This window comes from Perna viridis, chromosome 4 (genome assembly GCF_037379345.1).
Source record: "Perna viridis isolate PV_CMFRI_1.1 ecotype Kerala chromosome 4, ASM3737934v1, whole genome shotgun sequence".
Lineage (NCBI taxonomy): Eukaryota > Metazoa > Mollusca > Bivalvia > Mytilida > Mytilidae > Perna > Perna viridis.
In genome coordinates, this window is record NC_142448.1 from 13,437,062 (window position 1) to 13,463,793 (window position 26,732).

The 26,732-nt window shown below is 32.5% G+C and overlaps 2 protein-coding genes across 9 annotated transcripts in view; both read right to left on the reverse strand.

Moving 5' to 3' along the window:
• Positions 1-1,924: 1,924 nt before the first annotated feature.
• Positions 1,925-15,441, reverse strand: LOC148618932 (sodium/calcium exchanger 1-like). Of its 3 annotated transcripts, none has more exons than XM_088578314.1 (12): positions 15,318-15,441; positions 13,056-13,752; positions 12,771-12,797; positions 10,888-10,955; positions 10,489-10,656; positions 8,876-9,060; positions 8,127-8,356; positions 6,711-6,946; positions 6,007-6,115; positions 5,513-5,691; positions 4,741-5,070; positions 1,925-4,220 (listed from the first exon to the last, which is right to left on the reverse strand). In XM_088578314.1, the coding sequence occupies exons 2-12, from the start codon at positions 13,735-13,737 to the stop codon at positions 3,981-3,983; spliced, it is 2,454 nt and encodes an 817-aa protein (XP_088434440.1). In that variant the 5' UTR covers positions 13,738-13,752; positions 15,318-15,441; the 3' UTR covers positions 1,925-3,980. The 3 variants fall into 3 exon arrangements, with proteins under 3 accessions (XP_088434440.1, XP_088434441.1, XP_088434442.1); XM_088578315.1 differs by lacking the exon at positions 15,318-15,441 and adding an exon at positions 13,961-14,000; XM_088578316.1 differs by lacking the exon at positions 12,771-12,797.
• A 6,404-nt stretch (positions 15,442-21,845) lies between these two features.
• LOC148618933 (telomere length regulation protein TEL2 homolog) overlaps positions 21,846-26,732 on the reverse strand; it is a 29,274-nt gene continuing 24,387 nt past the window's right edge. For 2 of the 6 annotated variants that reach the window (XM_088578322.1, XM_088578321.1), the window contains exons 18-20: positions 25,727-25,842; positions 24,324-24,406; positions 21,846-23,887 (exon numbers count right to left, since the gene is read on the reverse strand). In XM_088578322.1, coding sequence (XP_088434448.1) covers positions 23,861-23,887; positions 24,324-24,406; positions 25,727-25,842 — 226 coding nt within the window. In that variant the 3' untranslated portion in view covers positions 21,846-23,860. Of the gene's footprint in view, positions 23,888-24,323; positions 24,407-24,443; positions 25,399-25,726; positions 25,843-26,732 lie in introns of those variants that run through there. The other 4 variants (XM_088578320.1, XM_088578317.1, XM_088578318.1 and 1 more) reach the window with 3 other exon arrangements.

The window sequence follows — 26,732 nt, forward strand, 5'->3', positions numbered from 1 at the left end:
TTTTGTTTAGTTTCAGCCTTCATTGCCAGTGAGTTTCACCAATGACATTCGAGATTTGATTATCTCTTTTGCTATGACTATTTTTGATTCGACTTAAAGAATTTCAATTTTGTATATCGCCCTCTAAACAAGACCGCAAATGAAAAAAATAGCAGATGTAAAACAGAGAACATTTTTTTTATTATACTCTCTAAATTGATTTATTGTAACTTATCTCAACATTAGGCTCGACATTGATACTTCGAATCGAAATAAAATAAGGAGGGATTTCGATTTCATTCTTTATTCATATGTGAAAAACAACACAAAAATACACTTTTAATGAACACACGACCGATACAATAATGTAAAAATACAACTCAATTCAAAAATTGGGTCCAGAAATTGTTAAAATAGGGTATCAGAGAGGTCTCAGTTTATCATTTACTCTTTTAGCCTGAATTTGTTATGACATTAATCATTTTTTTTTTGACAAAAAATTACCTCACTCAATCCGACACTGTATTCTTGCACCCGACCTGTTTTCGTTTCATTGCCGAATGACTGAAGTTCTAGATGATTAAGTATATTATGCTTATTTGTTTTTTTTTCCGTCAGGTATTGTTTTTTATTGTATGAGTCTGTGTTTGTTGTTTTATTTGTGTTTTGTTTTTGTTTTGTTTTGTTTTGTTTTATTTTGTTTTGTTTTGTTTTGTTTTTTTTTTTTTTTTTTTTTTTGGGGGGGGGTGATTTATTTAGTTGTTTTCAATTGATTTATTGTCATGATACAAGGACGTAATCTAATATGACATAACAAATATTTTCAAAATTTGTCAGTGTCTAACTCCTAAAACAGTTTTACAATTTCAACGACCGATTCATGGCTTTTCTAGCAGTTTTTTTATTAATTTTGTTTTTACTTCAGTTTTTAGTTTGAGTAGAGCTTTTCATCTGTGTGGGTGTGCGAGATGTCTTAAATGTTTCAATTATGTGTAATTTATCTGTTATACACCTGTGTGTGTGTTTATATTATTATTATTATTTAGTTACACCCTTTTTGTTGCTCCTGTCACCTGTCAATTGTTTATTAACTTATGACTATTTGATTATAAACTGATCACGTTCTTTTATTTTCTTGTTTAAAAATGTTTAAACTTTAATATGTGTTTTTTTGAAAATTATACTTAGAAATAAAATTATTTTTTAGTGACATATAGGTATATAAAAAGTTCGAGATGAATATATATATATATATATATATATATATATATATATATATATATATATATATATATATTGAAAGGTCTGAAAAATTCCAAACGATGTTAGAACTGTCAAAATTGCGATGCAAATTTTTGGTCGTTCCCTCCGCGGGACTCGAACTCGTACCACTGTGACATCTATGGCAACACAAAGTCCAGCGCCCTAGAGCACTCGGCCAGCTAGGCTATATATGAGGGAACGACCAAACGTTTACATATCTTCCCTGTATCAATTTGATCCGATGGAGCAGTGTAGTGAATAGAGTCGTCACATTCTGGGACGTTTGTGTATATATATATCTCGGAGAAAATCATTAATTTTTTTAATAAGCAACGGTTAAATTTATAGTTTCACTATACAATTGTCAGGTTGTCGGTGTTTTTCAGGAATACTGAGATATACATTTTATTTCTTTTGAAATCTTCCAAATAACTTTTGGCCCTGCATTGTTTATAATCGCACGATATATTGCTTTGTGACATCAAATTCAAGATCAAATTCAAAATTGATGAATGATGATCTCTGTATTTACTATGGTGCATTTGATGCGTTTCACCATATCTGTTCGTTGACTCTCAGGAATTTCTCAGATCGTAAATCAACATTTTATTGGCTGATATAAACTTTAGAATATATATTATTTATCAGTAATAACTATGTGGAATATTCATAATAAGAAACCTTATTCTACCATCAATGACTTTTATTAGATAACTAATTTCTCTTGACCATGAAAATAAGTAACTAGTAAATATGATGTAAGGAGATAGGGTGTGTCAATCAAGCTATTCTCGCACTAATTCTTGAAAACAAAGATGTAAAATATCAGAATAGTGAAGACATTTCTGTTTAAGTTTCAGAAATAGTATAATATAGAACGAAACTGTTTACACATCATGTTGAAGATTTATCAGTGTATGTTAACACACCCATTTTATTATATAAAAAGACATAACCTATTGAATCAGTGTTCAAAGTAGATATGACAATACTTAATACTAGATTTCTATTTCTAAAGGCTTTTTGGACGGATTCATGAACAGCATAAACACAAAAAAAAACAGATAACAGGAAAGACAGTTACAACATCAACAGAACAATAAACAATATTATTTTGTAAAAAAAACCAAAACAATCCAAGTTATCAAATTTTGATTAATTACATTTCAAAGTTCAAAATTTAATATACTGAATATGTGCCAAATAAGTAGCACTATCCTACCATATTTTCTCTTGCTCAGTGCGCAATCCATCACAAGCCAAACTGAACATACGTGTAAAAACTTATACAAACTAATAAATGTTAACTACTATCCTTAAATAGTTAAACACCGTAATACCAACATCTTTCAACGCTGAAAAACGTAACAAGAATGAAAACGGGAGAAGCACTATCCATGTATAATATCTACAAAAAACAAGTCAGTCATACATCTGAACAATAACAAAGATATACTATACACAAGAAACCAGTATCAAAATAGTTTTGTTAACACTGATACGTATGAAAAACTTATAAAATAACAAACTGAATAAATTGTCCGCTTTTAGGGGAAAATTGAGTATCTTTGATTTTCGTTACAATATGATAAAAATAGAGGTAAAAAACTTCATATACATGTACATATAAATATTAAAAGTTTCTCACAAAATTCATTTATGTAAAAGTGCTTTAACAAAAACACGAGTGAATTTCTGAATGTACAGAATAATGATCGTGATGCTCTTTTCAGTGACGAAAAATATTAATAACATATTGTAGAAAAAAAACCGTAATAAATTTCGTACGGATAAAAACTTTTCTGCTTTGCATACTGCCTCAACTTTTCTCCGGAATAACAAACCGTTTATGCACGCTGTTAAATCAGTGAAAATGATTTTATTTTATTTTTTTTAACTTTGTCAATTACTTTTTTATTTATTTGTATATTCTCTTTTTACAGGGCAGTGAATAATTAAGGTATGCGAACAAAGAATAAAATATATATTAAAGAAATGGAAATTAAAACTGAAAATATGATACCACAGCCAGCGTGTAAAACAATAAAATATATATATAAAACAGGAAATCAACATTTTAATAAATTAGGAGGAATGTTAAAATGGTTCCATAAATATCATGTCAGATTATCACAGACAAAAAATGATTCAAAACAACACAAAGTATAAAAAATTAGAATAATTAACCCGATTTACAAGAGGAAACGCAAATGGTTTGTTCAAGTACATAAAATGATTTACCAGATCTGGTCAACTTTGAAGGGTATTTTTCATGTAATGATGTAATTGAGTAAATCTGATATTTAATTCATAACTGGTGCCTGTACAATATAATGGTGATCAGATTCAAAATGCATAATGCTATTCACTTCGAAATTCGAATTAATATTTAATTAATTCAGCTAAATATTTTTCAACTCAAAATATATGAAAGCCATGACACTACATGCTCATTTCCACATTACCCATACAGTATATCTTAAATGAGGTGAGGTGTAACGTGTGAGATGTTATCCTTTACATCACTAATATTCTAATACAAAAAAACCAACTTAATCTCTAAAAAGAATAGGTATCCCATTTGACATATATATATGTACTTTGAAAATACATAACATCAAAACTAATACTCATTGGTCTAGCAATTGATCTAAGTTTTTTTCAGGTTTTAATATGTCTAGTGAGTTAACGGATATAACGAATGTGCCATTATCTCTATCCTTTTTCGACCTTTTTTTCTAAAACCCAGGGATATGCTCATAACTTTGGAGAGATGATATTAACACATATAAAAACCAGAGGAAAATCATAAATAAACCACTGATCAGCTTTGGTACGTGTGGCCCGCCAAGCTCTGCCTTCCCGAAAATCGATACGTTTCTTCTGACTACTAACAAGGCCAGTGTTACTATGGAACAAATTGTATAGACAACTACACTAAATGCCAAACTGCCCGCAGGAACTTCGAAAGTTTTGCCCTGAAAAAAAAATGTATTTGAATAGAACAAGATCAGAAAACAAAGCGGAACAAATCATTCAACAAAACATTAATACATGAATCAGAATTTTAACATTACTTTCTTTTTCAAAACTACCTGTCATACTATAATTACCAATCAATCTTTGTAATCAATTGATCAAGTACTAATACTAATTGATAAGGGGACTCCCTTTTGATTACATTAGAGCTAAGATAAAAAATTGTAATGATTACAGAAATTTCTCTCGAAATCCTATCAAATAACGCGAAAATCATTTCAAACCATAAAACGATAACGAGGTCCTTGTCTTTATTTAAAATATCGAACTGAATCTGCCCCTCCCCCTTATAAAATTAAATGGTTGTTTCTATGTTAACTTTAAGATTTGATCTACGTTAAATCACCCTTTGATCATATTAATTAAAAGCAATGTATGCCTTTATAATTCTAATAACGATGCTAAGGAGTAACCACATTTATGATCATTTAATTTTTATCGAAAATTGTACAAGCATACCTGAGCTGACCAGTATATAGCTGCTATGGACCAAGACACACCAAGACCCATGAAAACATTGACAGCATTACTGCCAGTGACATTGCCGACGGCATTATCAGCATGTCGTTCTATTGTCGCCGCAGTTCTACTAGCGAACAAATCTGGCAAACTTGTTCCTAAGGCAACAAATGTGATAGCCACTACGTCAGGTTTCAATCCAATTAAACATCCAAAGATTGATGCTAAATCACCTATTATGGCAGTAAGTAATCCGATAACAACCAACGCAAAAACAAATGTGAGCCAACCACCTAGAATACTGGCTGGTGGAACAAGAGCAAAAATGACCTGAAATTTAATAAAATATAACTTCAATGGTAATTGTACTATCGTTTACTAAATAAAGTAATACAAAAGTTAAAAATGAAACAAATGGCGTGTCTTTTTAATAGTCCGCATATAAAACAAATAAACTATCAAATTTTCATGACAAGCAAGTGAAATAATACAGTTCTCCATAGTTCGTTGACTTTTAAATAACTTTCGAAAAGTTCATTCAAAGATAAATGTATATGACAAAGGTGTTCAAGATGAGATAATTTACGGACAAAAAATTAAATATTTGTTACACTGCTATAGACAAATAGTTCACAAATGTTTTATGCAAGCCAGTTCAATATTTGTATTCAAAGAACTTTCCAATTCAGTGATTGTATTGTCTTGAATTATAGAAATATTAATAAGGTAAAACAAGTAATCATCTTTAAAAAACATTAATATCATACATTACCTTCCAACCGAATGTGAAAAAATGCAAGAGATAGTCTAATAATGTTGCATTCTCTATATCACCTCCATTGACATTCATGGCATCTTGGAATTGTTTTCCCCATGTTGTGTACGACATACGCAAAGAATCCAAGTTGGCATTAGTCAAATCGGTAACTCTTGCAACAAATCCTTTAAACTCTGTTAAAATCATGAAAATACGAATTGATACTTTTTTTCCACATTGATAAATGAAAGAAATTTTCCACTTCTGTCTAAATTTGTCAAGTTGCCCTGTATTTCCGGTTTTGTGGTATTATCAAACTTCGAAAAATCGTTTTATTTGACATCACAGCAACGTGTCTGTCCATGCTTTATATACTTTGTATTTTAGTACGAGAATTGAATATTTTAGTATTTTTAGATTTTTGGATTCCGTCTTTCCACAAAATTAAGTCTTCAATAGATACATAACATATAAAGAAACTGCTTTGAAATCGAACTACTTTGACTTACCATCGTCGTTAACAATAGTCACAACACATCTTGTTTTCCTTTTGTCAAGTTCACAATTTCCTTCAACACCAGTCAGTCTTACTTCAAAATTTTCATCTTTTTCAAATTCCTAAAATTTGATGGAAAGTTCTAGTTGTCAAACAAATAACCATAGAAAAAATATGACATGCGGAATTTTGTTGTTTTCTAAATGTGTTGCATTAAATGGGTTACACAGCTCGTCCAACTCTCTTATCCAGCAATCTTTTGAGAAAACTGTGTATATCAATTGTCATGAATGTTCCCTGTGTATGTATGTTTCTTTAGAGAAATTAATAAGTGCCTGAAGTTTATTTTTCATATTTTCAAGAGTTTAAACGTTTTTTCGGTAGATGTCTCAAATTTTCTCAACATATATTGTTACAGAGTATTTCGAAACCCAAATCAACTGCAAAAGTGAACAGCTTTAAGAAAAAAATCAAATGTTTCCATTATTTCTTAATAAATGAATTCCAATTTATGTTGTAGTAGGTCAGGTCAATTGTTTCAGTTAATTTATATCATATTTTATTATACATATTTTACATTTAGCGAAACCAGCATATTGTAGTTAATTTATGGTGTAGACTTATGTATAAACCTATGCATAAAGTAAAGTACCTATTTTGTACAGAAAATATGCTATAAGCAGAAAGGGCATTATGGGAAATAAACATTACGCTTACCATATCGTCTTTAATGCAGATTTCAATCATCTTGGAAACTTCCCCTTTCTCAAACACCACTTCCTGTTTATCATCAATGCTATAGTCTCGTCCCTTAACTGCTATTAAGTCCTTGGTATCATATTTAACTACGACTTTAGTTTTACATCCTCCCTCGCGTTCAATAGGTATCAATGCTGTTCCAACACTTTCTTTGTATACAAATGCCGGTTTCGGGAAACGAACAACATCTTTCACTGTAAAACACATTCAATAGATAAAAAGTATTTGTTACATTAATAGGAAGTTTAAAGAAATTAAGAGAACCAAGATTCTAGCGGAAATCAAAAGAATGTAATCCAGGGACAAAGACTGGATATGGAAAACAGACATACACAACAACGAACATAAAATAATCAAAATAATACATACAAAGTAACAAAAGTAAATGAACAACTCTGACTCCACTAAATACTGGAAGCATGGACCAGGTGCACCGGTAGGGTAAGCGTCCTCTGCTTTTCTACAGCCGCCGAATTGCTCATAAAAAGTTAAATCCGGGGTAGACGAAGAGGAAAGGAAAACTAAGACACGTTGAGCAAATCTGTTTTCATGGTGCAGACGGATATATCGTAACGATTCACGAGTTCATGATGACGACCATAAAACTTCTGAAGTGAAAACTTTAAATTTATAGAAACATAATCCTGTTCCAGAAGCCTAATTGTAAGAAGTCTAGCGCGATACAAAAATTCTGCGTAGTTACGTCAAGTATGACATAACGTATGGGCTGTGATATGTTGCCACAGGTGAAAGGAAAGTTGACAATACGGAGTGAAAAGTCATCCTGTTTGTCGTATAATTTGGTCAATAGTTTTCCTTAACCATCGATATCTAAGTGTAGGTCAAGATATGAGGCTGACTTCACAGTGTCTACAATATCCTTCATCTCAAGTTCTTTGGGATAGATAAGATGTACCAAATCCCCGAAACTAGGATTTTGAACGATAATACGTCATCTATATAGCGGAAACTGAGTTTAAAGGACATAGAAAAACGATGTTCCTTCTTTTGGATCAGATCAGCTATTAAGTCAGCTTCATAGGAGTGAAGGAATAGGTCAGCAAGTAGAGGAGTACAATTTGTACCAATTGGAATGACGACCATTTGTTGAAAGACGCATTCACCACACTGGACAAATATGTTGTCGGTATATCTTAAAGACGACTTGGATTTTGTTTTACTGAGTATGAGGAATCTGTACCTAGAACTACATATTAGTATCGAGGTGTACCGTCTTTTTTCACAAATGCCATAATCGTTCACCTTTTCCTATTTGCTTATAATATGAATATTTTAGACGAAGTGTGATTTTTAGAAAACTATCATTCGTAATCTAAATACCATCTCTTTATATTGACATCCTTGTCAACTTACCATCATCGTTTAACACTATTATTTGAGTAATAGCTCTCTTTCCAACAACTCCAGGCTCACTAGGGTCGACGGATATCTTTGCGAAGAAAACTTCATCCTCCTCCCAAATATCATCATCTACAATATCTATCTCAATATAGTTTATGCTTTCTCCTGGTTCGAACACTAAAGTTTGTTTGAATTCAATATAATCTTCCACGGCTACTGCTGTTCCGTCGAAAGTTTCAACTCTGAAAACAAATTCAAATATTAACAGAAATAAAAAAGATAAAAAGATACACATTTGTTCTCGAAATGATAAAGTCGCAAGTAATTGTTTCTATATAGCTTTTATTTTCCCATATGAATTACTTATATTATTATTTTCTACAGTCTTTGGACATATAGCTACATAAAATATGTCCAAAAAATGTATGGTTGCAATAATGACAACACGGATTTATATTAGGAATCATTATCTACTATGATGACATACTGCCTGCTTTTAATTTTCCTATCTAATCTTTTCGTCTGGAAACAACTTGAGATTTTCTTAAACACAGAGGATGTATACCTAACCTGTGCACATTTTCTAGGTTGGTTTCAAAACTCCATTGCTTTTAATGCCCATTATTTAGATGTATTAGTTATCTCTTTTCTTATGGTTTGCGACCACTGATACTTCCACTAAATACCTTAATTGTGATTTCTTTTAATTCTACTTTTAAGTACAAATGATTTCAAATTTAAAATGCAATGGTAAAGGATACCTGTATTGTACTCTTCTTTTAATGTTGCCATGTCTCATTATTCCAATTTTTACTCTCTTGTCACATTCAAGGATGGAAGTTGATGGCGCTGCAAACTCAATAATTGCTTTTTCTCCTCCTTGGCTCATTTCAGTCAACGAAACTTGGGAACCCATTTCATCGACAGTTAGAAGCGATCTCAAAAGCTAAAACAGACAGGTGAAAACTCAAGATAGGTACCCAAAGGAAGTAGGTCTATAAATCAAAATGAATGGATCAGTAAAGTTGGGGTGTATGCCTAATGCTATTTTTTTCAGGTTAGAACAAGAACTAGTTATACACGGTAATTTTTATAACTTTTTTGTTAAAACAAACTTAATTTCACTGGCAAACAACCAAGACAGACAACTAAAACCTTTAAAATGATTCTATAATTAAAATTGAAAACATTCAAAATCTAGGCCGTAATTTTGTTAATTCCTTCACCTCTTCTGTCTAAACATTCATAAGCGGATTCAGCTTATGATTACCGAAAAAGGTTTATTCGCGGTATTTGTCACTTCATGGCCACCAGTGAAGGTTCAGTTGCATTTACAGCATTACTTCTTACCTCCTCTGTCTTATTATCAATATCACAAGTCAGTTTATGACCACCACTAAGAGTCTTGGTGGCGTTAATAATATCGTATACCTCTTCTAGTATGAGGGCTCAGATGACATCGTTTAATATTGTACAAGCCGTATATTGTATAGCATAAACTCCTACCTTTTCTGTTCTATCATTCATGAAAGGAGTCAGCTTATGATTACCGATGAGGGTTCAGATGGCATAAATTCCTACCTCTTTTCCCTATCATTCATAGGAGGAGTTCCTTTGTGACCACCAGTAAGAGAACTTAATTGCGTATTTTTTTTTTTGGAGGAGTCAATTTAAGACCGCCAGTAAAAGACTTATAAGTGTTTTAACATCTTCTGTCATGGCATTTATTGGATATGCAAGTTTATGCTCACAAGTATGATCCCAATAGGCATTAATTTTATTGTTTTTGTTTACCATTTCTGTCCTATTACTCAATAGAAGAGTCACTTGATGACCATCACTTGCAGTATTATTGCGTTAATAATAGTGTTCTTCTGTCCAGTCATTCGCGGATGTTGTCAGTTTATGGCCACCAGTGAAGGCTCAGATGCATATATAGCATTAATTCTTACCACCCCTGTCCCATCACTAATGTTGTAAGTCAGTTTATGACCACCACTAAGACCTCTGGCGGTGCTAATGATATTGTTTATCTCTTCTATTCTGTCATTCACGAGAGTAGTGAGGGTTGAGATAACATTGTTTTGCATACACTCTTACCTTTTCTGTTCTATCATTCATGAGAGGAGTAAGCTAATGGTCACCACTAAAAGTCCTACTGGCGTTTAACATATTGTTTACTTCTTCTGCCCAGTCATTCATGGGAGGAGTGAGGACGCAGATGACATTTACAGCATAATTTGACCTCTATTCATAAGAAGAGTCCACCATCACCGCTAACACTATTACTACGTTAATAATAGCGCTTCTTCTGTCCAGTTAATTAATTGCCAACAGTGAATGCTCAGATGAACTTTAAAGCATAAATTCTTACCTCTTCTGTTCTATCATTCATGGGAGGAGTCAGTTTGTGACCACCTGTAAGAGCCCTGATGGCATTAATTCTGTACCATCCTCTACTGTGCTCTTTGTTTTCTTCCATTAGTCGAGCTGTAAGTGTAGCAACTTCTTTTTCTCCAATATTGGATCTATGTTGCATTCTCTGAAAACGCATTTATAATGTTCTTGTACAAAACAAACACTTGTCCGTTACAAAGCAGTTAAACCAAGACAATAGTAATATCAAACAAAGACATGAACATTTCTACTAATTCGCAGTTTATTTGTAGGTTTATTACTTCTAAGGTGTAGAGCAATCAATTCAAAGATATTTGTTACCTCACAGGTAAGAGAGGTTGAAAGTTTTTGGTGAATGTTATTGTTAAAATCTTACTCTTAACATCTCCTGTATAATCTGTCGGTCTGCTTTCTGTTTTTCAAGTAAATTCTGAGTTTCATCTCCTACAAAGTAACACATTAATCACAATTATTAAGGCTCTAAATGGTTCAATTGGTGATTTCTAGAACAGAATAATTGGTAAAATTTCAGATTGAGGCTTCGTGATCTCAATACAGTTAAAGAGATATGTTTGCATTTGAAAGCTAGGAAGATACGGCATGTATATGCTTAAAACGAAAGGGGTGAATCAATTAAAAACGAAATAAGTATATAATAAGTACAGTGTGGTTGGTTGTAAGTGAGTATTAAAACAAAATGGTGTCGTTGAATATGGGTCATAAATCCAAAATCATTTTAAGGACCAAGAAATCGATGAGAGCATGGCCAAACATAGCAACATAGAAAACTTTGATTATTAGTTTCATGTTGACAATATACTCTAGCTGTTCTACTTTTCAGAATATGTGCACTGGCATTGACATCGCAGCCCAAATCTAGCATTTAACTTTCCAAATGCACCTAGTTTTGGTGGGTGTGTAAACGTACCATTAGCAACAGACCTAACAAGCGCTATTTCAAAAGACCATTTAAAATTACAACAGTTTACTTGAAAGTGTATTTACATACAGAGAGAATAAATTTGTCCATTTAAACTACATGTATACTATAAACCCCAATATTTCGTCGCAAGCTGAAAATATTAATATAAACAAGTTGCATGCATGAACATTTCAACGGAATATATGGGGCATCTTTTTAACAGATTATTGAATGTTTGTTTTATACTGAGAAATTAGATGATGACCTGTATAGCTAAAGTAACTTAAAAACACACAAATCGTGTGTGATATGATTTATCAGTAAACAATGGAGAGTATTTTGATATGAAAGATGGATATCCCTCCAGTCCATGTTAGATGTTCCTAGTTTTAGACGAGTCCGGGTTCAATCACTCTAACTTTTTGTGTGTTTGCTACATATACATTGTTGTTTAGGTCAATTTTTATAACTGTTCTTTGGGTTTTTACATCTACTTCTGAGCAATCTGTCGCTTCAATTTTCAAATTCTATGACACTTTTTTTCTTAGAAACTTGAATGTGTCCTCTTATAAAAAGACAAACAAAACTGGCTACACGATTTCATATAAACAAATGTAGACATTTATAGAATAAAAAAACTACCTGGATTTTATATATATATATACATTATTGGCCTCTGACTTGCTATGAAACTAGCTTAATATTTAGAATTACTAAATTTACCTTAGTAAATTGTGTAATCCTTCAATAAAGAGATATCAAAGTTTAAAACGAAAAACATGCTATTTGTTCAATGCACACTGTTAATATATCGGAAACTTAAGAAACCAGTGGCAGACCCAGAAGAGTGTTCAGGTGATTGGAACCCAAATTTGTTGTGAGTTTGTCAATTTTATGCTAATATGGGGAAAATTTGACGAATAATAGCCTGGACACCCCACTGCCACCCTCACCCTCAAATGAAAATAAATTCTGGCTTGCACTCCCCCTTTTGTTTATAAATTTCAGCTTTGCATTTTCTTTCATTTGGTACAGGACAAATAATGGCTCTCGATTCTGACGGAAAACGGTTGAGTTATGTTAAAGTTTAAAATTTCCATATAATTCAAACTTAAATACTTCAATCGTACAGGGTTTATTAAATTTCATTAACAACAAATAAGGACTGTGTGTTTGTATTGTTTTGTTGGGGTATCTTGGTGATTCACAATTACAATAAATTAAATATACAAATAAAATACAACAAACTAACAACGAATTTGAAAACGAGAAAAAATAAAATAAAAAAAAATTAAGTGAAATTCTACGACATAAACAATGGTGCATATATTTCAAACCTTTTGTGGTAAAATCTCCATCAAGTGCTTTTGTAGAAGAAAAAATAAAAAAAATATTAAGCATGCTTTGTAAAACGGCATTAAATCAGCCTTTCATTTATAGAAAGTGTAATGCACATTCAATGAGCGAACCAGCACGAAATATGTTTAAATGTTTAAATGAAATTTGTGAAACCTACAGTCAAAATAATACAATTTTGTTGGTTATGCGAAAGTAATTTATTTCAAGCAATTGTATATTTTCTGTACTGCTTAGGTAAGAGTTGTGTCCCCTTCTTTACCTACCCATTTCAAGTCCAGCATCTTGCACACTCCCTTTTCCACAGAAATCTTTATCTATTATATAGGCGATGAGAACCAGGATGGGGAAGAACAGAAAGGTCAGAACTGCCTCCCAGACGTCAATGTAATCAGGAGTTATTGCTACTAATACCACCAAAATCCACAAATATGCTAACGTAGAGAAAACAGCAGTCACTAAAAATACTTTAAATTTGTCTATCCTTCTGCTCTCTCCTTTTGTAACAGATATAACGCATACGCCGGTAATACACATTAAATTAAAAGCTGCCGAACCGACAATGGTCCCTGGACCAAGTTCGCCAGCTTTGAAATTGTTGCCAACTACTTCTATAATAGAAAGTAAAATTTCTGGCGCACTCGACCCAAGCGCCATTAAAGTCAAGTTGGCAACAGTACCATTCCACATTTTGATTTCGACTTCTGTATAACCAGTTTCAGATTCTGCATCTGGAACTTGAAGTTTCTGTGTTTTACTAGTAATTGCTTCAATACCCTGCATGAAAATATCTGCGATAATAGAAACGCCCATGAAACTCCATAATAGTCCAATTATGTAGATGGTAACTCTTGCTTCTTTTGGCCATGTGTATTCGTTTACAAAGGGCATCAACAAACCCTTATCGGAACAGAGATATTCTTCGCACACAGTGCAATTTGTTGCCATTTTGTAGTATTAGTCCTAGAAAGAATAAAATAAAATAAATAGAGATAGTCATACTTAAAAGTTTATTAATTTTAATTTAATGTTAAAAACAATACTTAAATAACCTTTGATGTGTGTCAAACATCTATGTCAACCAACGTTCATTTAATCCGTCACTACTTTCGCTACATATACTTGTAGATATCATTAAGATCAAGGTTTGTACGGTAGTTCAATACTTTACCTTTATAACTGTTATAGAGCATAACAGGCGATATTCATTTAGGTAAAAATCAATGCATGTATGTTTGTTAATTAATTTGCGTATTTGTGGATTATTTATGGATTAAATGTGGATTGGCTATAAATAAATGTAATAAATGTTCCTGTATGTAATCCGTTTAGTAGACTCGGCTTGTACAATATTAAACGATGTCTGAAAAATACTAAATCTTAATATATTGTAATACTCCGCTTATAATTCAGACTATGCAACAAAATCTCTGTCAGTCTATTCATCTATCTGACAAAAACTCCAGAAATGAAGGCGTTAAAGAGATCTTTAGAATTAAAGTAATACAAGGTCTAGCGATCCTATTCTTTCGAAGGCGAGTAGAAGAACGTGCTTACGAATTAAAGGCGACCCATAATTTGTACGTTCGACAGTTTTATATTCCTTGCAAAAAGGCTATATTTTTTTTTAAGAAAACGGTTACTATTTATCGATAATGTGATATTTCCGGAGAATATAACCTTTGACTCAAATACTTAAAGGTTAAGCCGAGGGTTTTAAATTGGCATAATATTTAAAGTTTTTCAAATATGGTTCGATAAAGCAGAACAATCATTGCATTATCATAATAATAAACGCTTGTACATCCGAGTATAAATAATTTATTGGTCACAGTTGTTCGCAATGAAAAGCGAAAAGCTTGGTGTACGATTTAATTTAGATTTGATGTGTTTAATCTAAGTTTCGTTAGGGACTTTAATGTGATGTAATGAAAAAAGATGTTTCATCAAATGACTTAGTAGTAAAGGCAACCGATTTGAAACCCTTTTCAGAAAATGCTCATCCTGTAGGTTTTTGAGGGAAATGGCCTATGTAAAACTAGACTGAACTGTATGCCATTGGGATTTTTTTAAATCTAAGATAATTTCAAACATGAAATTATGTGTATTATGTGGTAAATCTTGGAAACTACCACTGGTGGTTCATTTATTCCAATTCTAAGTTACCTTACAAGAATAGTTGCGAAATAAGACACGAACGGATGATACAATGTGTCTTGGTGCAATTAAAGATAACATAAAGGAATAGGTAGCAAAAATAAATTTTTGAGATAAATACCTAACGGCCCTCTCTAAATATCCTCTTTTTAAAAATTTCTTTAAATTCAACTATTATGATATTGAATCCGTGTTACTAATGCCTCGTATCAAATATGTGAAGATAAACAGTAGAAGCATCTAATTCATTTGGAAATTATTCAAATACATCAAGTTTTATGAAAAATCGTCAATAAAAGTCCATCAAAATTATATTCAATCATTATCAACAAAAGTTAATAGCGCGAATTTAATTTAAAATTTTGTCTTACCTTTTAAGATTTTAACCAGATAGTATAAATGATGAACGGGATCAGGTAGCCATAGCGGGGAATACAATACCTGTGTGTTTGCCTGTCGTCAAAACACAATTCATTGACGTATTTAACAAAGTAAGAAAGATAACTCAGAGGAGTGTTGTTGCTTGCTATTAAGTTATAGAAACCCTTTTACCCCGAAGATATTCGGTATTTAGCAATAACCATATACATGATAAAAGGCAATTATCATATATGTATTTTTTTTTATTCAGCCTGACGCTCAGAATATACTCAATACTTCCATATAAGGAACCAAAGGCATACCAATAAATACCTAACTCGCAAACTTATCAGTTATGTTATTATACTACTTAACCTAATTTAGTAACTTATTTAATCCACATTTTTACTGATTGTCCCAGTTAAAACATCATAGGCCAAAACCTCCTAGAAATGTTAGTTGTTTTACTTAACAAATTTGAAACAATTTGAAAAGCCAAAACATCTATCTTTTGATGAAAATGTTGCAAACATGCGATATTAATGGTAGGTTTTAGACATTAACTGAACGAGGGAACATACAATTTGAAATTAGAATTGCTTGTTTACGTATGTATGAACCCAATTTTTTTCTTTTTTTTTCTTAAAATTGGGACCGAAGGTGAAAAATTTCCGAATTCTTATATATATATATATATATATATATATATATATATTATAGTTTTCAAGATATTGGCTGAAAAAAATGATAAAAACACCATTTATCGCCTTTCAAGGGCAATAACTCTAACAAGGAGTTGTCCGACATCTTTGATGCTTACAGACTTTTGTAAGCCTTATCATAAGGATCATTTCAGTATATGGGTTTCTTTCTATCTATCATAATTTTCAAGATATTGGCTGAAAACTGTAAAAAAAAAAAAAAACAAAACAAAACAAAACGACATTTTTTTTCAAATTCCCAGGACAATAACTCTAACAAGGAGTCGTCCGACAATTTTAATCCAATGCAGACTTTTGTAGTCCCTATAAAAAGGATCAGTTAGGCAGCTAAAAGAATTTGGCTTAACCTAACGGTTATGGAGATATATGAGAAAAACTTCTGACTCCTTTGTTCTATTTTTAGTAACAGCGGCCATGTTATTCGATGGATAAAAAAAATCCCCATAATAGTTCTACGCATAATACCATAAGGAACATTCATACTAAGTTTGGTTCAAATTGGTCCAGTAGTTTCAGAGGAGAAGACTTTTGAAAGATATAACGTTAAAAATAGCCGAAAAACGTAAAAAGGGCAAAAACTCCAACATGGCTTAAAGAATATATATGCAAATTTGTCCACAGAAAAATCTCATCATTCTGAACTGACTTTTACCCTATGTCAGAACTGTACTAAACCCAAGGATTTATATATATATATAGCTCCTTGCTATATGGGGAAAACTCGGTCTGAACCCTTTTACACGGCGGCCATGTTTTTCAACATTTCAAAAATATTCACATCAGTTCTATGCAGGATACCCTAAGGAACATTCAAACCAAGTTTGGTTCTTATCAGCCAAGTGGTAATCAAAGGAGAAGTTTTGTATAATTGTTAACGACAACGGCCGACGACGGACGCCAAGTGATGGCAATAGACCAGTCGGGTTAAAAAGCAGTCTGGCAAAAAATGTAACACACAGGGACTTCAACATGTTTGATTAAACCTATTGGTGACCATATTTCTTGTTTGGCTACATTTTTACAAGTGAAGAAAAACATTGTTTTAAGAACCGATCATACGAGGCTTGATAATATTTTTTTGTATTTATGATTTTATGTTCAATAATGGTGCCGTGCAATTTTATACTGCTAAAATCTGCCATAATGTTGTTTTTTTTAAACGAAGAAGTGTTTTATATAATTAATATTTTTGTTACTTTTGTTACATAGTGTCTCATAACTCTTCAAAGAGTGGCTATATTGTAGTCTTAATAAAGCATTTTATACTGTATATAGATGACTACATTAGGTTAAACTTTTTAAAAAGTTTTTGTCTTTATGATAAAAAGCTTCGCGGAGTGCAGCATACGACCACAGTAAATGACCAATCCCCCCCCACAGTTTGGAGAAGTGCGGACACATTATTAGTGTTTAACACACTTAAGCATAGGGACTTACAATTCGTTATGGACAAAACAACCGGTTGAACACTACATCACACAAAATGTGAAATTTGATTAAAAAAAAATCAAAATCAGACAAAAAATAACTAGAGGCTCTAAAGAGCTTAAATCGCTCACCTGGTTCAATTAACAAATCTACTTTTGCAAAAGCAGCCAGATTTTTTTCTTTGATAAAAATTCCTAGCACACATACCAAAGGTACAATCATATCAATTTTCATTAAGTTCTATCCAGTAGTTTCTGAGGAGAATTTTTTTTTAATGTAAACTGATTTGTTCGACGTGGCATAGTTTTCTTTTCCTCTTTCCTCTACCCCGGACGACTTTTTATGAGCAACAAAATGTAGACTATTTTTATCAGTCCTTTTTTGAACATGAAGTAAAACTTTCTAATGAACAAAAAATGTCTGTGGAGGTAATTTGACTTTTAAAGAATGCTTAGATGCTTTGAAAAAAAAATGTCCAATGGGAAAAGTCCAGGGTAAGATGTGTTTACCGTTGATTTTTATAATTTTTCTTCTTAGTCCTTTTGTCTTTTTATCTTTGCATCATGGTTATGAGGTGAACATTTTTCACCATTCAAGTATCAAGGAGTTATTACATGTATACCAAAAGAGCATAAGGCGAGACGTTTTATTAGTAATTGGAGACTTATTAGTGTTCTTAATACTGAACTAAAAATTGCTTCAACTGTGTTGGCTAAGAGTGAAATCAGTGCTCCCACACACCATTAGTGACTCACAAAACGGTTTCATGAAGGATTGATTTATTGGTGAAAATACTCACTTATTACATGATCTTACGCATTATTTGGAGGAAAATAACAAATCTGGATTGCTGCTTTTAGTAGACTTCGACAAAGCTTTTGACTCTGTTGAAAGGGATTTTTTAACCAAAGCTTTTAAGACTTTTAATTTTGGTACTTCTTTCTGCAAATGGTTTAAGGTCCAATACACTAGAGCCAAAAGCTGTGTGATCAATAATGTCACATGTCAAACTTTTTTTTTTATTTAAATAGAGGTTGCAGGCAAGATCCATTATCTCCTTATCTCTTAGGTGCTATTATTGGTGTTGAACTATTAGCAATCAAACTAAAAAACAAGAAAGATGTGGGTGGTGTCATTGTTAATAATTCCGAACCTCTTTATCAGTCACTATGCAAATTATATCTTTTTAATGTTAGATGGAACAGAGTCCTCTTTAAGGGAGACCATAAAATGTTTTGATTCCTTCCACTTAGTATCTGTTCTGAAGATCTATAAACCAATAACCAGAGCAGTTTGGGTTGGGAGTAAGTGATTTTCTGATCATGTTCTATGTCCAAATTTAGATTTAAAAAGGTCACATTCTAATTTCTGTGTTCTTGGTCTGGACTTTTCCTTAGACTTAGGTGCTATGGTTGAAAATAAATGTTTCAAGAAAAATTAAGGAGGCATCGAGAGTGTTAAAAAGTTGGGAACAGAAAACTGACACTTATGGGAAAGATCACTGTAGTTAAAACATTAGCTCATTCAACTCTTTACATTATTACCAAACCTACCAGACCAAAAGCTAAATGAACTTAATTCTACGTTATTTAAATTCATTTGGAATGGCAAATCAGACAAAATTAGGATGACTTTGAACAGAGTGGGCTAAACATGATTCATATTCAGTCTTTTTTGTCTTATCTTAAGGTGAGCTGGGTGCAGAGATTCTTTAGGAATCCTGGTGGCCATTGCCAAAACTTCTGTTAAAGAATTTTTTACAATTATGGAGGTGAATATGTCTTTCAACTTCAAAATCAATGATATAAGTGTAAAGGTTGCTAATCCTTTTTGGAGAGATGTTTTATGTAGTTTAACTTTTGCAAAACCAATAGTGAAGAATTGTGTGATAAGTATGCTATCTATCGATATCCTGAGTTATGTACCTTGTGAAGAAATGAATTATTATAAAGGTTGGAAACATTTTGGTGTTCAATATTTGTATGATATTATAGACCCTTGAACAAAGAGCTTCATGTCTTTTGATAGAATCAAGGATGTGATTATAAGGACTTTACAGCTTGATATCTAGCATACCAAAGTTTGTAAAAGATTACATTAGAAATAACTTTTTTAAAACTTTAGTGCAGAAGATTCTTTTATCAAGTCATCATTATCAGCCAAAAAGGCAAAGTTTGTTTATAAAAACTTAAGAGATGGCATATTTTTTTCACCAAATGAAGAACTTGAGAAGTGGGAAGAGCTAACAATTAATGATTTTTCAAAATATTTCTATCTTTTGAAAAAAGGTATGCAATCACACTAATATGAAATCTTTTCAATACAAGATACTTCATAGAACTCTTCCCACAAATAAATTTTTGTACTTAATACATCTAAAAGATACAAAATACTGTACTTTTTGTGGATCTGTGAATGTAGAATTATGAAGTGTTTTTTTTGGATATTGTGTCACATTATATAAAGAATTTTTATCAAGATTTTCAATTAAACAAATCAAGTACTATACTATGTATTAGGAAACACTGATGAGTCTCCATTTCTTAATTATATTGTTATTGTTATAAAATATTATATCTACCAATGTAGGTTGAGAGAGAAACTTCCAAACATTATAGAACTAAAATCAAAACTTCAATATTTACATCATTTAGAATTCATTGCAGTATCGAACAATAAAATTCTGAACTTTGAGAGGAGACCCCTTTATACATATATTTCTGTAATTACCATGTCATGTAAATATATACACAGGCAAAACTTTTCTCCTGTATTTAACCAAGCAGACAGTGTGAAAGCTGGATGAGAGTGAAAGGCCTTTTTTTATTTTTTGTTTTGTTTTGTTTTTCTCTTCTTCCTTTCACTATGTGTAACTTATTTGTATTAGAGACACACTAAAAATGATTGTCAGTCATGCTTTCTTTTTGTTTAAATACCCCCAAAACACCTTTTTTTATAGGCAGGTGGTGTAGTAGGGGATTTTGTAAAATCCTATGAAACACAAATAAAATATAAAAAAAAGTTGCTTTTATTGGTGCAGTATTTTCAGAGGAGAAGAATTTAGACAAAAATTTAACGACAACAATGATGGACGATGATGGACACTAAGTGATGGCAATAGCTCACATGGCCTATGGCCAGTAAGCTAAAAAGGAAAATCCAAATCGGATTTAAAAACATTCTAAATGGGTTTTGATAAAAACCCCTATTTTTATTCTTTTTGGCCCCTTATTCTAAACCGGTAGGGGCCACAAAGTCCAAATTAGTTAAGAACCTTCCTTTATTGATAAAATCATATAAAAATTTCAGAACATTTGGTCAACAACAACTAAAGGTATTTCATGGAAACGAAGTGTCCCCAAATGACAACAAGGATGACAACTGCGCCATAACATTGTACCACTGCAAATTGTGTGGTTGTATAAAAACTGAACAATGCTCACTAACTTGACACCCCCATCCCTCCATTTGATAACAAACACCTTTAGACTGAAGTTCTAAAACTGAATAGGAGGTGCACAATGGGAACACAATGATTCCCTTCAGTAGTCAAGAAAAAGTAATGGATAAGAGATGGGTCCCCCATGTCCCCATATTGACAAAAGACAAATTCAATGTTTTGCTTTGTGAAACCCCCAAAGTGATTTAAGTCAAATTTTAAAATAGGAGATACACAATGGGAATATGTAATAAAGATTTTGTGAAAGTTTTATTTAATTCCATTTAGGTAGTACAATACAGTTAGGTCATTTCTGAAAATTTGGTCTCATTTTGTTGAAATAAAGCTGTTTTGAGGCAGTCTGCACAGAAATTTCTAGTGTTTTGTAATAAAAAAGTGCATATTTTCTAAATCCTTGGTTTGTGGAGGTACAAGTCATCTATAAGTAATTTAGTGATTATTGTTATAAAATCCAGTAGCCATGGTAACATACTGAAAAAATATTACTGTGTATTACAGAAATAAATGTTCAAGTCTTCTGTTTTTTTCTTGTTTTATCTATTAGAGTATTGTGATCTCAACAATATATAGAAAGTGTATGTTTTGGCGTATTGGGTCACTCTGCGGGAAAAAATAATGTGCCCATACCCTATACAAACTCTATGGGAAATTGAAACTGAAACTTCATTTCAACTTTTTATCTCTAATATGCAAATACATTGTGTTTAACTCTTAAATATGGGTTCAGCTATAAAAAAGCAACTCAAAAGTATCAATTATATGCAAAGATAGCAAAATCAATACTGGATAAGTGTAAAAACTAAGAAATCTGTCCCAAAATTAGCGTGCCCTCCCCCTTTTTTGACCAAAATACAAAAATCTGAATTATGGGTACTGGAGAGTAAATCTTTTGGTATTTGGCTAATATGGCATGAAATGTGTAAATAAAATGATATATAAGGATGCTTTAATGGTGTTTTACATTAGAAATCTGACAAAAATATCAAATTTTACAGTTTTCACAGTGTACAGACTTTCACCGCATTCTTTCCATGACAGCAAATTTTCAATATTTTAAGCATTTATCAGTAATTTAGTGATTATTGTTATAAAATCCAGTAGCCATGGTAACATACTGAAAAAAATATTACTGAGTTTTAGTACAAATCAGGGGTACCTTTCCAAAACTAACAGCCAATTTCTATGTTTTATAAAATATCAGGCACTTAGACACTACCACAGGATGAAAGCATGCATGGAGTAGTCACAATTTTAGTTCCAAAAGTTCGTGCGAAATAAGGTATTTTGAAAATCAGCCATCTAATGCTGAGGAGAGAACCTAATATGGCAGAGGACTGTAACGTTCCGGATACCATTCTTCCTTTAAATTACACCTGTTTACCATTACATATATTACATCTGTTTATGTATAAATGCTTAACTACATTTAAACAATATATCCACCAAATTTCAACAAAAGTTTTCCAAAATTTGACCGGGTAACTTGGTGTGCGAAACAGTGCGCCTTAATGTAACTGTATATTGCACCCTTAGTTGTTAAGGATGAGATGGGTTCCTCGTGCCCATTCCATATATGACGAAGCCCATTTTTTGCTTTGTGAAACCCTTAATTTGACTCAAATCAAAATATACAATAGGAAGTGCACAACAATGGGAAAATGCATATTAAGATGTGAAAGTTTTAATTCCATTCAGTGGTATAGGAGGAGTAACAGATAAGAGATGGTTCCCTTTCATGTCCCCATATTTCCAAATAATTTATGATTAATATCCAAAATAGGGAGTACATAATGGGAAAATATAATAAAGATTCTATAAAACTTCAATTCAATTCCATTCAGTGGTGTAGGAGGAGTAATGGATAAGAGATAGATCCCACATGTCCCATATTCATAAATGACCAAGTCAATGTTTTGCTATGTGAAACCCTAAAAGTGATTCAGATCAAAATCTAAAATAGGAGGTGCACAATGGGATATGAAAGTTTCATTCAATTCTATTCAATGGTGTAAGAGACGCAACAGATAAGACATGGGCTCCCTTCTGTGTAACTGAATGAAGGAAGGAAGGAAGGAAGGACAGAAGTATGGATGAACACCCATATCACTATATACCTCCCCCATACAGTTACAAAGTGGGGGTATAAAATTCTAAGACTAAATGAACATACTGCATCAAATACTTTGAAATCTTGCTCATTTGTTTCATTCAGCTGAAAAATTTGGCAATTTCCCAAGCATAGTTAACTTTTTTTACCAAGCTTCCTATCAACATTAAGCCACCTTATGCAATATTTATGATACAATTTTCTGTATCTTTCCTTCAACTTAAAACAAACCCATAGTGCTTTCACAAAAAAAAAATTAATTGTTTTGAACTCACAAACTGACTAAGCATATTTTTAAGGACCTTTCAGGTCCCACACAGACAGTAGTTACAAACTACATTAGATACCTATTATAATATACAAACCATAAGTTTATCTCTGAATCATTAACAGCAATTTAAGCAGCTTCATGCATGGTAACTAGTGGTAACTTCAGATATTTTTGCTGTAAAACCTGTTTTTATCTTACAAAAAATCATAAATATTATGAAAATTACTTAACTTCGCTCAGTTTGGACATTAAAATTAGACAAGCACCTTGATGAGCTATTTGTATTTACCATTTGTCATGAAATAATATTTGCTGTAGTCAGACACAAAGATTAATCACACGATCAATATATGTGGGTTTTATGGTCCACATATCAACTTTTCATCATAAACCTCTCTTTGTATATAACAAGTATTATTGTCAACATTTGAGTGACTGTCAGTGAATCACTAAATTCTTTCTACACAGTAACAAATCAGATTGAACTGTTTTTAACCAAAACACTGGTAGAAATGGCACATTGAATCTCTAAAGCAGAAATTTCTCTTTATGTAAGTTCTATTTCATCAAGTTAGTTCATCACCAGTAAATTCCTGAAAAATGAAGACTGTAATGTACTTAAGAAAAGATACTGTTTAACACTGGAAGATTCTTTATTTCTTCACCTTAGTTTTCAATAAATACTATACTTCTGTTAGATTTATTCTAGTTCAGCATCCAAAGTCAAACCTGTCATGCATTATTGGATGAAATAAATCACCAATTCAAAATAATTGCAAATTTTCTCCTCTCTCAAACTCATATCAATTTTTTTTCCTAATTTTATTATCTTCAGGTCTATGGAAACTGAATTAAAGATAAAAAATAATAACCTGCATAATTATACATTTTGGTTCCATAAAAGCATAAAACTAAATTGAGATGGCCTTTAGTTGTCCCTGCCTTATAACTTATGTGTAATACTAAACACAACAACTATCATAAAGATTCAAAAATCTACATTAATACCGTACATGATTTGCTGTTTACCTGTTTGATAGTATTCTCCAGCAACACCAAACACTGAAGAGCAAGTTTCTTTGACTCTGTATCAGGATCTTTCTGGACAACATCTTAAATACACAAACTTATCACATAATTATACCATATACATATAACAGTTAAGTTTAACAGGTGTAAAGTTTAGTGATCTCTATTCCAACATTGACATACAAATTAATTCCAGTTCTAATTTCAACCATTGCTGTGGTAGAATGCTTGTACTGAGTGTCTGAGGTCGTGGGATCAATACCTAGCCAGGTCATGCAAAAGATTTTAAACTTCTCCACTAAGCATGTGGCATATAATAGTGGTGACTGGTTCATAATAATGTTTCTTAGTGGGTGACAGGCCTTCCTGCTGACTGTTGTGTGTCTTAGTGGGTGACAGGCCTTCCTGCTGACTGTTGTGTGTCTTAGTGGGTGACAGGCCTTCCTGATGGCTGTTATGTGTCTTAGTGGGTGACAGGCCTTCCTGATGGCTGTTATGTGTCTTAGTGGTTGACAGGCCTTCCTGATGGCTGTTATGTGTCTTAGTGGGTGACAGGCCTTCCTGCTGACTGTTGTGTGTCTTAGTGGGTGACAGGCCTTCCTGATGGCTGTTATGTGTCTCAGTGGGTGACAGGCCTTCCTGATGGCTGTTATGTGTCTTAGTGGGTGGCAGGCCTTCCTGATGGCTGTTATGTGTCTTAGTGGGTGACAGGCCTTCCTGATGGCTGTTATGTGTCTTAGTGGGTGACAGGCCTTCCTGTTGGCTGTTATTTGTCTTAGTGGTTGACAGGCCTTCCTGCTGGTTGTTATTTGTCTTAGTGGGTGACAGGCCTTCCTGCTGACTGTTGTGTGTCTTAGTGGATAACAGGCCTTTCTGCTGTCTGTTGTGTGTCTTAGTGGGTGACAGGCCTTCCTGCTGGTTGTTGTGTGTCTTAGTGGGTGACAGGCCTTCCTGCTGACTGTTGTGTGTCTTAGTGGGTGACAGGCCTTCCTGCTGTCTGTTATGTGTCTTAGTGGGTGACAGGCCTTCCTGCTGTCTGTTATGTGTCTTAGTGGATGACAGGCCTTTCTGCAGGCTGTTGTGTGATTTCAATGGCTAAGTTAAGTATTCAGTTATCTACATAAACCTGTCCACGTTTTTATTTTAGTATTTACTCTTACTTTTAAACAATTTTAAGCATTTTTCATTCATAATTTTATTTCAGCATGTTTAATGATCTTGTTAAAAAATACTTTTCAATATGACTTTTTGTATGTTTGTTTCTGAAACTTCTGCGTAACGCTTATTATTCTTGAATATTTGTTGAACTTTTTACCCCATGATATAGTAGAAGGATTTGTAATTTCCCAATAGAATTGTTACAGTTCAGTGCAACTGCTAAAATGATCACAATAATCTCCTACCTTCAAGCCATTGTTTGGCCTCTAATATCTCTGTCTGTAGTTCTGACAATAGAATATGGCCTGGTACTGCTAACATTACCATTGATAAACAGAACAATAAGGAATGTCTCACACTTCTGCAAATAATAACCAATGTTAATCTAACACTACCATGGACAGACAGACAGACAGTCAAACAAAATGGAATGTCTCACATCACTTCAAATAATAACCAAATATAATCTATCATTACCATGGACAGACAGACAGATGGTCAAACAAAATGGAATGTCTCAAACTCCTGCAAATAATAACAAATGTTAATCTATCATTATCATGGACAGACAGACAGACAGACAGACCAAAATGGAATGTCTCACACACCTTCAAATAATAACCAATGTTAATCTAACACTACCATGGACAGACAGACAGACGGTCAAACAAAATGGAATGTCTCACACTCCCGCAAATAATATAAAATGTTAATCTAACACTACCATGGACTGACAGTAAGACAAATATGGAATGTCTCGCAACCCTGTAAATAATAACTAATGTAACACTACCATGGACAGACAGACAGACAGAAAGACCAAAATGGAGTGTCTTAAATTCTTAAAAATAATCACAACATTCAACATATCTTTGCAAGGCAAATCACTTACATGTACTTGTAGCATGCTATAATTGGCATCTCTATAAGACATTCCAAATACACATTATTCCATAGAACTGTTTGTTATCCGTTTTATTTGTGAATACTGCTGTGAGCATTTTTGCAAGAAAAAAAATTAGCAGATTTTTCACTGACATATTTATACTAGTACTGGTAATTCATATTTCTATATTGTTGGTAACTTGGAATATTTAAATTTGTGAACAAGCAGCATTCTCATACAAAATATTTCAAATGTTTAATTTTCCCCCTTGTTTATTGTAGTATGTTCAGTCAAATGCACTCAATTATGCTAGTAGTCGATTTAAAAAAAAACAAAAAAAACAAAAACAAAAACAAAAACTAAAT

Coding starts and splice junctions, on each gene's coding strand:
- LOC148618932 (XM_088578314.1), bottom strand. CDS start 13,737: ATGGCAACAAATTGCACTGTGTGCGAAGAATATCTCTGTTCCGATAAG. Junction 6,947..8,126: donor AATAGTGTTAAACGATGATG/GTAAGTTGACAA, acceptor TGTGTTTTACAG/TGAAAGATGTTGTTCGTTTC. Junction 5,071..5,512: donor TTTTCACATTCGGTTGGAAG/GTAATGTATGAT, acceptor ATTAAATTTCAG/GTCATTTTTGCTCTTGTTCC.